The sequence below is a fragment of the Megalopta genalis genome, chromosome 15 (genome assembly GCF_051020955.1).
Source record: "Megalopta genalis isolate 19385.01 chromosome 15, iyMegGena1_principal, whole genome shotgun sequence".
NCBI classification, from domain to species: domain Eukaryota; kingdom Metazoa; phylum Arthropoda; class Insecta; order Hymenoptera; family Halictidae; genus Megalopta; species Megalopta genalis.
This window is the reverse complement of record NC_135027.1, coordinates 7,493,943-7,507,137: the sequence shown is the minus strand read 5'-3', so window position 1 is coordinate 7,507,137 and position 13,195 is coordinate 7,493,943. Positions and strand designations below refer to the sequence as shown.

The 13,195-nt window shown below is 36.9% G+C and overlaps 1 protein-coding gene across 2 annotated transcripts; it reads right to left on the bottom strand.

Annotated features, from left to right (window-relative positions):
* Nucleotides 1-1,725: 1,725 nt before the first annotated feature.
* Nucleotides 1,726-13,069, bottom strand: LOC117219664 (tetraspanin-8). 2 transcript variants are annotated; one of them, XM_033468977.2, is made up of 4 exons: nucleotides 12,654-13,069; nucleotides 6,782-7,093; nucleotides 6,005-6,277; nucleotides 1,726-5,760 (listed from the first exon to the last, which is right to left on the bottom strand). In XM_033468977.2, exons 1-4 carry the CDS (start codon nucleotides 12,717-12,719, stop codon nucleotides 5,608-5,610), a joined length of 804 nt encoding a protein of 267 aa, XP_033324868.1. In that variant the 5' UTR covers nucleotides 12,720-13,069; the 3' UTR covers nucleotides 1,726-5,607. The 2 variants fall into 2 exon arrangements, with proteins under 2 accessions (XP_033324868.1, XP_076382625.1); XM_076526510.1 differs by lacking the exon at nucleotides 12,654-13,069 and adding an exon at nucleotides 8,188-8,583.
* Between the last annotated feature and the right edge of the window lie 126 nt (nucleotides 13,070-13,195).

Below are 13,195 nucleotides of genomic sequence, written 5' to 3'. Positions count from 1 at the left end.
AAAAGCATGTGTGGGCAGAAAGCATGGGGCTTGGGGGGGGGTCTAAAAATGAACAATAGTTTACTCACTGTTTCGAAGCAGGTAGAACAGGACACGAGACAGTGATTCATCGGACCGTTCACCGGCTAACTACTTCATTATCAGTGGTACACCATCTCTGGCACGACTGAGGGAAACTGTCGCGCACACGTTCAACACGAAACTCGTGCAACAGCGAAATTATCAGTATGCAGGGATGCGGTGTGCCCTTCTTGAATTTCACTGACTATAGAAGACGCGCGTGCTCAAGCACGTCCCGCTGATCCGAACCGAATAGGAGCAACCTGTTGGAGAGAACCGAAACGAGTCACAAGATGCTCGAAATAATCGTAACCGGCTGGAACGTAGCGGAAAAGAGGACTTCTCTCCGTTGCGCGGCGGACAGCATTGCTTTGCTTGGAGAGGTGCTCCGGACGTACCGGCCGCACCTGTGCTCCCTCCTTCTGAACCCTTCCTACATCTTTTCTTACTTTCTCTTCGTTCCTCCTTTTTCCTCAAACCGTTCCTCGCTTTTCTTTCGTATCTCCCTGATCTGACCCCCGTTTATATCTTTCTCTCTTTCAGCACTTACTATTACTCACGCAATATCCTTCTCTTAGATCTTCGAGATCTCTTCACATGGAACAAGATTTAATTCTCTAGAATTCCGGAAAGTGTATTTCAGAAGATGAAGTAATTTTGAGGAAATACATATCACGTTTTAATGATTTATAAAAATTAAGAGGCCTAGTAAAAAACAGATATACATAAATGTTACAGTATTATAAAATGAAAAAATGAATTTTTCTAAAAAATTTTATATTAACTATTGGCAGAAACTATTTTTGAAAATAATGCCTGTACTTTTTTCAACTAAACCCTTTAATTATAAGTACGGTATATTATTTTTATGAATATACTAGATTGTAGTGATTGGCTCTAATAATGTATCCACTTTAGAAATTTTTAATACACTTCAGACCAGGATCAATTTCGAAAATTTGAGCACTTGCTGTAGAAGAGATAGCAGTTTGGAAGGAGCATTGTAATACTGAAGTTCTTTGATTTATAATTATTATGATCATTATGAAATTTGTTACTTAGATTTATAATTCGAATATGTTTGATCGTGAGAATTATTAATCACGGAAAAATCCTAATCCGGATGAAACCTTTAACTTCTTTAGTTAAGCCTAAGCTCCTTTTTTTTTAAATTCCTCCTCAAGGATATACTGTTGTTACAGTACATATGCACATTATAAACCGCGCTGTTCGTGAAGAAATATTATAATAATATATTACCAGTCAAAAATAACGACAAAGAAAATATACGTTATTCAAGTTGTGGAGAACGTCTCAGAGGATATCCTGAATTTAAATGAATCGTAAGCCTATATAAACTATAGCCGACATGACATGAAATATTAAGTGATGTATTTGTATGCGTGAATGCGTTCGCACGGTCGTGATTGTTATTTTAATTTTGCATCGTATTTCCGCAGAGTCTAATGTGTCGAAAGATACCTTAGAATGCGAAATATGTTTTCTATACTTTAATAATAAAGTATATAGTTTGTTGAAAAAAAAGCTTAATAATTAGGGCATATTAATTTAAAAAGAAAAATTAAAATTGAGTGACAGACTAGGAAAAGTTGTGGAAAACATATAAAGGAAAGAATTTGTTATAGTGTGCAAGTTAGAAGAATATTTGAATGGTTCCATTAAGTGTATATTGATATCTTTGAACATTTTTCATAACATTTACTTTCATAACGTACATAAATTCAAAATAAATCTACACGTGGAAATAATATGTACGGGCGTTATAATGTGTTATGTGTGTTTAGTATTCTTTGTGAGTTCGTAAAACGTGGCAATTATAATTTACACAAAAAAGTGCATAAGACAGAGTAAGTCTCTTAAATATATTAAGGAATTAATTTCAGTTTAATTAATTATTGTAGAAATATGTTTAAGTCAGACACATACTTGTTCGTTTGGCAGGAAATATAATATGTTTGTTTAAAAAAAGATCGAGAATGAAATCAGTGAGAATAAAATGATCTCACTAAAAAATTAGTAAGAAAATATGTATGTATATATACATATATATACACATATATATGTATATTACGAGTGATGATCTCATATTTTGTGAATATACCTTGCTTGTCAATTGTTTAGTATTTGTCTCTTTTCGCAATACCGATACACTGCATGCTAAACACGTATTTTTAAACAGTTTCTGAATATATATTTTTTCTTTTTCTAAGATTTGTATAAGATTTAACACGTAAAGTCGTACCCATCCCTCGTATCTTTCAGAAATGATCATACAAAAATGAAATCCGATGAAATTGAAAAAATTTGACAATGAGTGTTCAATAGAAATCACAAGTTTCGATTTTGTAAAATTATTTGAATAAGAGAAGTCCTATTAAGAATTACAACGTTGCATTGTGAAGAAATGAAAAATCAAATGTCTATTAACCATTTAGAAACATTTCATGCTAACACGAAGGATTAACGCATATATTAATTGTTTCAAGGTAGAAATGATGCTACGCTACTACAAAGAAATTTTTTGGAATTAACTACAATTAATAAAGTTATTTCAAGATCGGAAACTATAAAACACGTAATTACAGCAATTAGATCATCACTTTTTACATTGCTTGTTGGTCGCATCCTTTTACTCAATAAGCGTTTCTATATCTTCAAATTGCATTATTTTGTTTACATATATAACATCAGATATATGTATATGCGTACATACGTGTAGATGATTATTTATATACTTAATTAGAGCTTCTCAAACGTTAACGATCACAAATGAATATTGTTGATCGTTGATTAAGTTAAATTAAATTGAATTTCTGGTAAACAGAAGTGACATTGCCACTGCTTCACTGAACAGTACGCACTCTTATTCTGTCTTCATAGAAAGGGAGAGGAACGCATGAAATAATATTACAATGTAAAGCGATCGATTAACACATTGCTCATCCATTAGATCTCATTTGATCGGAAATCATACATTTGCATTTCCGTGGGTCTAGCAATTGATAAGCAACGCGTCAGTTATAAAACACAATTAATCTGATAAATAAGGAATTCAACCTTTATAGACTAGACACTATGATCTTCACTTCGTATATTTTGATTTGGAACCTAATGAAGAGAATTGAAATATTCTCGTAATTTTTTTGTACCATACTCATCACCAAGATACATATATGCAAAGATCAATTTCTCTTTAGCTTACCCTAGATCATTTGACGATGAATATTAAATGAACAATTAATAAACATCTTTTCTATTTACTATAGTTACACATAATCTATAAAACATTCATCGTCAAATACAATCGATCACTTATATAAGACACAACTATTCCAAAAGCAGCTCTTGTTCGTTACATCGAAAAACACCACAACCTTTTTCAGGATGAAGAGTCTTGGTATTAAAGTAGTAGCGACTTTAATACAACATTCAATTTAACTTCTTTTTTTTCAACTTTCACGGGAATGCACCGATCAATCGCTACCGAATTATTCTGTCCAACGAGACAGTTTCTTAAAAAAATATTGCAACCTCGAAGAGTTGCACACCGATAAAATAGATTACACGAATTTCCAAAGTTTTATAAAATTAGATGCTTCTGTTTAGCTATGTCCTCTCTATTAAATGTTTGCCACTTTCTTTTTACTTTAAAGATAACATGGATAGACTATAACGTTACAAGAGACAAAATCGCTTTAGTAGCGTTCTTACAATAATATAATCTCATTTGGACATCAATATTAATTATCAGATCGATCGTTTCGGAGCATCTATGATGTACTATAATAATATAATATTTTGTATACATTTATATAGACGCGTGTGTATGTATGTTGAAACTGGCGCATTGGCAACAGAATGATCGCAAGTATATGCATTGATCATTGTATAATATCATTTCTTTTTTAAAGCTGTACGCTTGGTAAAAATCGCATAAAAGAAATACAGAAAAACGTTTCCAAAAGGTAGTAACTAATGATACAAAAATCGTTACAGTGAAAATGCTTTGTTCCATTTTCACGAGAAATGTAAACCATTGGCAGTTTAGAGAGCATACTGAACCAAGTCAGAGTAACCTGCGTATAATAGACAAAATCTCTTGTTATTAAATATACCAGTTGCAACAAGAACAATATTCGAATCCTTATCGCTCAAGCAAATTCATACTCTCCTACACTCTCGCTCTTCCATTCGTTCCTTAACAAATACTAACGATAATTTGGTCTACTACTTTGGCCTAACGAAAATGTAAAAGATCGTTTCTACCACTTATTCCCAGCATTGGAAGGCTTTTGTCGCCAGACAGCACAAACAAAAGCGATTGACAAGCGATGTATCCTGGGAACACCCAGAAGACTACTATGGGAATGACGGCGTGTAATAAACGCCAACGGGAGGGCCATGGCTCTAGTTGGGTTGAAGATATGGAGGAAAAGAAGAAGCTCGCATCTCAGCGTGCAAATCAGATCTAAAGGACACATCAGACAGCGTCCTAAACCACCCCACCGGAACTTCGTCCATTCAAGGACAGCTTTGTCTATGACAAAATGTAACAACATTGACTATACATGTCAGATCATAACCGAAAAAGATCACGAAATTCATACGTAATTCGTACGGTCGTTAGAAGCTAGGGATTGGATTCGTAACCTGATGAACTATGCCATCAGGATTAAAAAACTTTAGGTTCATTGAAGATCTTGACTCGAGATTAATAATGTAAATGATCTATTTAATTAATCTAGGTCATAAGCTGAGAATAGTCAGTCTATGTGACCTCGACAAAAAAAAATTGAGCCAGGCTCTCCTCTGTTTGTAAAGACGGTTGCGCCTATGGATGAATGCAATGTCCTTACTGATAGAAATGCAGATCTGTGAAGCTTCGATCAATGCATGGAAACATAGCACATCTATTTGCCATGAGGTAGGTATTCTGTAAAATATTGAATGCTCGTTCGAGTTTCTTTTTCCTTAGAAAGCAAACCGAAACTGTGCACTTCCCTTTTCACTGAGTTAAATAAACGCACAATTCGGTTCAATCTCGTAAGTGCCAATACAATGTCAATCTATCCAAACTCGACGAGCGCACGAAATGGGTTTCAAAGAAAAATGTGAAGAAAATTGTAGTTTATATTCTATTAAGTAATTTTTGTGTTTTCTTTTTTTCCTATTAGGTAACGGCGGTTGTAAAAATATAAAATGGAGTAGTTTTTAAATAAAAAAGAATTACAAAGATGTAAATAGACATTGGTAGAAAAGAACTGTTGTTTTTGCCCCTGAGCAGGATCATAATACGACGACGCCTGCTACTCACGGACAGTACCGACTAAAAAAATACTGAAGCTATACACGGATGCTGCTTGGTTGTAGCAAGACATTCGTTGATCAGTCAAACAGACAAATACCAGAAAATCTATTCGAATTGGCACAGAGATCAAAGTGTTATACCGGTTAAAACGTGTTCTGACACAGCGATATGTGGCGTAAGGATGGATCGGAAGATGGTATATCTGGAACGCGTTTCTTTCAAGCTTTGTATCTATCGGATGATCCGATTGCACAGCATAACACAAGCGAGAATATCAACCCGAGGAGTTCTAAAATGCCTATCGCTGCTACGATGCCAATGATCACGTTCTTCTGGCTGCTCAAAACGTCTATCAGCTTGTCTATGCAACCCTGCGAAAAAAGAGATTTGCAGGATTTAATTGAGGACGTACTTGTGACGCTAATGCACGGCAATCGGTGCATTAACAGGTTCAACTGGGCGTGATTCCAGCAATGATTCATCATATTGTGTTTCCCGTTTGAACAGTGATAGTTTTCATGAATACACTTGCATGTTCAAAGAGGACAGTTGGAAGTTACTTTCAGTTGAACTCTAGATTTTACTCTGGAATAGTACCACGAAGAGAAAGATTACCTCATTGTAAATCGCCCCATTGACATCACTGGCGACCCTAATTTCCCTGGCTGCTGTACAAGCTAAACTGTCCTTGGTTCTGCAGCAAGATTCTGGTACTGTATAGACGTTGTTCGGATCTCCGGAAACGGTCAAACTGACTGGAAGCGAAGGATCTTTAGTGGAATATTTGCTACCAGCCCAATCTGAAGGACCGGTAGCTCCACAACATCCAAGTTCGGACTGGAACGAATCCACTGTTTGCGTGTAGGAGTCCTCGACGCCATATTTATTCTGAAAGGGATTAAAATTTAATGACTATTCCTTCACTTTTTAATTAAAATTCTGTCAAAGTTGTTAATACCAGTCGTACAATTAATTGACTATACAATTTGTTAAGGAAATTGTTAACAATTTTATTTACTGATACTGATATGAAGAACGTCAAGAATAATAATAAAATAAAAATAATAATAATAAATATAATAATAATAATAAAAAATAATAACATGATGTAATTAATTGAATGTAGTAATTCGAACACAAATGTGTACCAAATTAAGTGACGCGTGAAACACGGGGGAAGAACTAAATCAACAAACATATCAACTGGTGTCTAATTCAGGAAGATGAATGGACTGATTGCAGGCGACCGACCAGTCGGGGTTTCAAAAGCCGAATAAGCTAATTATACATAGATACCTAAGATGGGCAAACGGGTGGCGGGTAATTAGAGACTCCCTTAACGGTTGTCTCGCGAGTGTCTAGCTCGTGATTCACTCGAGTAATTGTCGATACCTTAACAGTAATTATCATGGAAGACTTGACCAGATCCTTGAGGCTGCCAGAGCTAGTACAGATTCTCGCTCCAGCTGCGATCTGCGCGACGAAAACCACAAGAAGACAGCTGAAGAAACAGACCAGCATACACTGGGACCCGCGAATGGCGCCCCAACATCCCAGAAAGGATACGATCAGCATGAGGTGGCCAGCAGCGAGCAGTATGAAAAGGCCAGCGGTGAAATGGTGCTGTTCATGGCTGAGGGACATTAAAAATGTTTGCCCACAGAACAGCCACATAATCAGCCCCACGACGGCCAATCCCACAATCTGAAAACATTGATATCCTCAGCAATTTTATTCTTGGTCACTTAAAGTGGCTCCAGGAAGAAATTAAACGATACATAGCAAAAGTAGAAGCTTAAGATTTAAAATGGGTCCGGGCTTATTGTGGTACAATTCTCTAAATATTATATATATGATATATATGATATATATATATATATATATATATATATATATATATATATATATATTATATATATTATTTATATTTATATATATTAATATTATATATATATATATATATATATTATTATATCAATTTTCTGAAGCCACTCTATAGTCATAGAAATATTGCATTCAATTTTCACTATATATTATTTCTATAGAAAAAATTAATTTGACTTTTTAACACGATATCAATGAAATAACAATTTTCTCTTTATTAGCAATGAATACTTCAATATCTTATCTTTGTTGCATTTACAGACTTATTCGGCACGGAAAAGAGAAGAGATTTCTTGGAATCTTTCCTGTTACAATGCTTTTGGGGCGCATACTTCAGAACTGTTGCAGAAAAGGTCACGGAGGAGGAGAACATGTAAATGTTCACATCTGGTAGGCAGAGGCCATTGTAAAGGGCACACGTCCTGTCCTGCGCCGACCCGACCGTTTCACAAGAATACTTCATTATTTATCCATATAACGCATTGTGAGGGACGCTTAAGCCATAAACCAGAACACACTCGTCCCCGGCTTTCTCTGTTTCAATAGAGCTAAAAAGGTCAGGTATATTTTTGCGACAAAATAGGAAGGGACACGTCCCGTGCATACAATGCATCGTTTGCAACAGCAGGAATATGTTCGCGCGAAAACCTCGCTGCCCAGCGGAACGTTCTATGCTGGAACGTGCCTCGTTGCACGCCTAAAATATTGCAAATCGCTTCTAAAAATGACAATGGATGCGTTTCTATCTAAAAAAAATTCGAGATGGATCAGCTTCAAAATTGTGAGATTATATTAATCGAACAAAGTCGCGGTTGTGTAGGAGGTTATGTACTATACGATTATGTACTATATTCAAAAGATAGCTGGAGCTTTATCTAGCGTACATACAACGGGCATTTATCACTGTAACGGACCTAAGTGGGTTACATTATCTGCGCGGCCAGCTTTCTTAAAAGTCCCTCTTCCCTCTGGCAAATCCTCGGACAGTCCATTACTCGGTTAGCAGTAAAACCAGCGTGTTTACACGCTAAGCAGGAGAGCACAGCGAAGCCCTGAGTTTCTATGGAAGGTTCAGTGGGTTAAACTTGGTGAACGAACGTGACTTCCACTCGATGCCTCTTATCTTTTTTCTGCATGTCTCTCTCTCTCTCTCTCTCTCTCTCTCTCTCTCTCTCTCTCTTTCCCTCAGACAGAAGACTTCCTGTATTCACACGGCATCCTGGTGATGTTCGAGCCTCGAATGCTGATGTAAGAACAGATGCAAGAACCACCGGTAGGATCGGCCGAGTCAAACGGATTCTTCGCGGATACGATCAGACGTCAAACATAGCACGGTAAATCAAGTTAGAGGCGGGTCACGAGCTACGTGCTTATTTGCATTGGTCAAAGCTGTCGACTCATCACATCGCAAAAGTCTATACATTTTTATGAAAAACTTGTTTTTAAATCTACAGACACGGAGTAGTTATTAAGTCAAGCAGAAAGAAAATATACATATAGGAACAATTGGAAAACATTGTTCTATTCGGTTATACTATGTCCATAAAAGGGTCTGAAGTCTGAAGTGCGCTAAAGAGAACGCATACATAATATATTTACAAGCACACTTCGGGTTTGCACTCTGTCGTAACTTGCAAATAGCGCGATGAATATCAATATGCTTGCATAATTTAATTTGCATGTTATACAAGTTATATCTATTTTCAAATGTATTAGCAAGAGAACGTTATTTCGTGCAACTTACTAATATCTTTTTTTATACTGTTTTCGTTCATTCCGTGACTGTATGAGGCAATAATGTTACAAATTTGGAGATAGTAAGCTCAGTGACATTTACTTCAATGATACCAGTAATGCCCACGCGTATTAAAGATCAACCGTTTAAACTGCTATAGCTAACTGTGCTCGTAAGAGGGTAACTACCTAGTCACTAGTTAGGCAGTATGTAACGTCTACGTATACAGAGTGTCTCCAAAATCATTTGCACAAAGGGGTCGGTCAGTTTCGATCCCCTCGTTTCCGTTTTCAGAAGCTCATGGAATTAAGTCATAGGACACAAAATAGAAAACAGGCCAACAGATGTGTTATGGGTTTTCCGTGAAAGCATTTGGCACCTTTATTCGATGCCAAGTATGCCAAGTTCAACATCGTCACGACTATTTTATATTCGAAAATAGTTCCCAAAAGAAACAGAGCCACCGCTAAAACTTAACTAAATGATTTTCGACGAAGTGGAAAACCACTTTCGCGCGCTAACCGTGCCCGTCACGTTAGACTCTTCAATTAGCACAATTACTATCAGATTCGCGTTGCGCCTCGAATTTATCAGCGTTCTCTGTGCGGATCACTGTAATCTTTTAATGTTATTCGTTAAGTGAACTATTGTAAGCGCGAATCGTATTCGTCGATACCTTGCTTCCACATTACTCATCGTTTTAAATAATTGAAAAAACGAGAATCGAGGGAAATGACTCATATTGATTCACGTTATTCAACCGCGGCCGATTAAACGGCCCAGCTGGACATACCGATCTCGGCGCATTAACTATTTGCTGAGCGATTAACAATAGCGCTTATGTCAGCATCGAAACAGGCAAGCAACGCATCTAGTTTGAAAATGTTGAACGAGAATAAGAGTGTTTAAATATAGATTTCCAGTCAGAAAGCGAATATGTTCTTCCTACGAGATCGCGTCCTACACCGCGGCCCAGATACTTCTGTCGTCTGGGATGTTTTGAGAGCTGATACGCGCGCTGTGTGTTAGCAGGGCTGCGTGACAGTGTTCGTAAGGCCCTAGACACTTTTGTATACAACCCTCCCCCATCATCTCGCCACTCACTAAATTGTTCTGGCTAGCCTTTCTGCGCTCCTCGAATAAAAAATCTCCCATTTTATGTTTTAGATCGTGTAAAATTATTTATTCCCTTGATTGCGTTGTAATTCGATATATTTCTTTAAAATATATCGTCTCCTCATCATCTCGCCACTCACTAAATCGTTCTGGCTAGCTTTTCTGTGCTTCTCGAATAAATGTTCTCCCATTTTATGTTTTAGATTCTATAAAATTATTTATTCCCTTGATTGCGTTGTAATTCGATATATTTCTTTAAAATATATCGTCTCCCCATCATCTCGCCACTCACTAAATCGTTCTGGCTAGCCTTTCTGCGCTCCTCGAATAAAAAATCTCCCATTTTATGTTTTAGATCGTGTAAAATTATTTATTCCCTTGATTGCGTTGTAATTCGATATATTTCTTTAAAATATATCGTCTCCCCATCATCTCGCCACTCACTAAATCGTTCTGGCTAGCCTTTCTGCGCTCCTCGAATAAAAAATCTCCCATTTTATGTTTTAGATCGTGTAAAATTATTTATTCCCTTGATTGCGTTGTAATTCGATATATTTCTTTAAAATATATCGTCTCCCCATCATCTCGCCACTCACTAAATCGTTCTGGCTAGCTTTTCTGTGCTTCTCGAATAAATGTTCTCCCATTTTATGTTTTAGATTCTGTAAAATTATTTATTTCCTTGATTGCGTTGTAATTCGATATATTTCTTTAAAATATAACACAATGTGTAAATCACAATTGACAGAATTACAATATGAGACAGATAAGCAAAAGTAGCTTGTTGCTAAACGGTCTAATGCTGTGATCTTTTAATAAGCCCGAAAATGTTTGTCTTCGGCGGCACTTAACGCTCAGGCTGCTAAATCGATTATAAAGTGAATCCTGCGAAATTTAGGGCAGATTGTCGATTAGTAAAAGATATCGCACCCACCCGGATGCAATCGATTCAGCTGCCCTCACAAAATACGTTACTTTGCACCGCGCCGGAAAACTACGATGCTAATTAAAGGAAGTTCGACGATTCGCAAGAAGTCAACGCTCTAATCATTACAATACTTTCTCGCAGCTTCGTGGGGAGGCGTTTCAAAGCCATTGCACGAGCAAAAGGGAACCTTGATTTGATTCTGACTGCAAGCAGTTATTAAAAAAGATTTTTATATAAGTATTTATATGTTATGATTTCTCTAATCATTACAATACTTTCTCGCAGCTTCGTGGGGAGGCGTTTCAAAGCCATTGCACGAGCAAAAGGGAACCTTGATTTGATTCTGACTGCAAGCAGTTATTAAAAAAGATTTTTATATAAGTATTTATATGTTATGATTTCTCTAATCATTACAATACTTTCTCGCAGCTTCGTGGGGAGGCGTTTCAAAGCCATTGCACGAGCAAAAGGGAACCTTGATTTGATTCTGACTGCAAGCAGTTATTAAAAAAGTTTTTTATATAAGTATTTATATGTTATGATTTCGATGTAAAAACGAAAAAATATCAGAAAACCTTCCATTCGTGTGGATACAATCGATGCAGCCAGCTATTGCGTTGTTGCTAGGTTTGAAAAACAATAACGGCAGAAAATTTCCAACGTGCACGCGTGTCCACCAGAAATGACCACCCTTGCTCTATCTTTCTCCAGCTTTTCAGTAAAATAAAATAGATCATGAAGTATGTACAAAATCTAATAATTTTGTTTAGAAAATTGTACACATCGCTGTGTAGTAGACTTATGATTTTAATGCGCGAAATATGAGAGGGACTTTCATAATTTAATCGAATTGTGGAAAGCAGGAAAAGAGAACTAGACGTAACACTTAACTCGAGTGCAGCAAGTTGTGAGGTTTTTTTCTTGGCCAGAAGCTACGTTAATTTATCCAATTATGTTAAGAGTTCAGACGGTCTCCTATTTATCTTCTGAACAAGTTCGCGTTTTGAGATAAATTGGAGGGTCAACGATGCGACGCAGCAGTTCAGAATAAAATAATAATCCTGATAATTTCTGGATATTAAACTTTTTCAATTAAAAAAAATATGGAAACTCTAATATTTTTAAATATCTGAACCGCATTTAACACACTAATTCCAATTATTCTTCGCAGCATGTACACTAGGTTACGAAAATATACATACACGCATACAAGAATATCACTGAAGTTTATTGAACCAAGTTGCATACGCATTATCACGCGAACGATTTGCACATTTATAATGGTCATAACAGGCTCCCCACATTACATCTCCCAAAGGAAGAAAACCACCCTTTCGTCACAGCGCGAAATGCAACAATTTAATCGGTGAATGAGAAGTTCATACAAGCAAAGTGAAATTATCTTTCATTGTTCTTCTACTTATATAGCTTTCGATTTAAAGAAATCGTGTAAACTTAATTTGAGATGTCTACAGCTGAAAACGAAGATATTCAAGCTAATTGTTCAGCTTCCATGAGACGGTCGAGGGAAACTGCAGCAACAGATGAGACGGTTGGACTGCGATTCCGAAAGAAAAAATGCTTTCGCAAAATAAACTTACCCCGAATATAAGATTGATGAAGATGAGTGCATATTTGACGGATCCATAACATCCCGAAAGCACCATTTTCGGTCGTATGGTGTGTGACACTCAACACTTGGTTAGGATACACAGTAGTCTCCGAGAGAACACACGGCCTCGCGAGCTGGCGGAAATCGTTTACATTCGTTTTGACGCTGATGCACGAGCGAAGGGAAGTTTTCTTTGGTGTTGCAGTTGTTCAGTTTCGTATTTGTACACGCACCAAAAACGAACACCGATCCATTCCACGCGACGGTTTACAAGCTACTGTCACACTGTCACGGGATACAGACGATCTGTGTTGGTTTTTATTGTAAGTGCAAGAGATATGTATGAAGAACGAACTGCTGCTCTCATTTAAACCTTCTTGAAGCTGCAGCTTGTGACGTCATTCGAACATTCTCTATCTCTGTTTTTCTGTCAGTAAGCTCGTCTTCTTCCCACCTACGGAATCATCGCGCATCTTTTAACTCCTCCCATTGGCAACCCCTGCTTTTCTCACTCTCTTACCGTCACGTTTA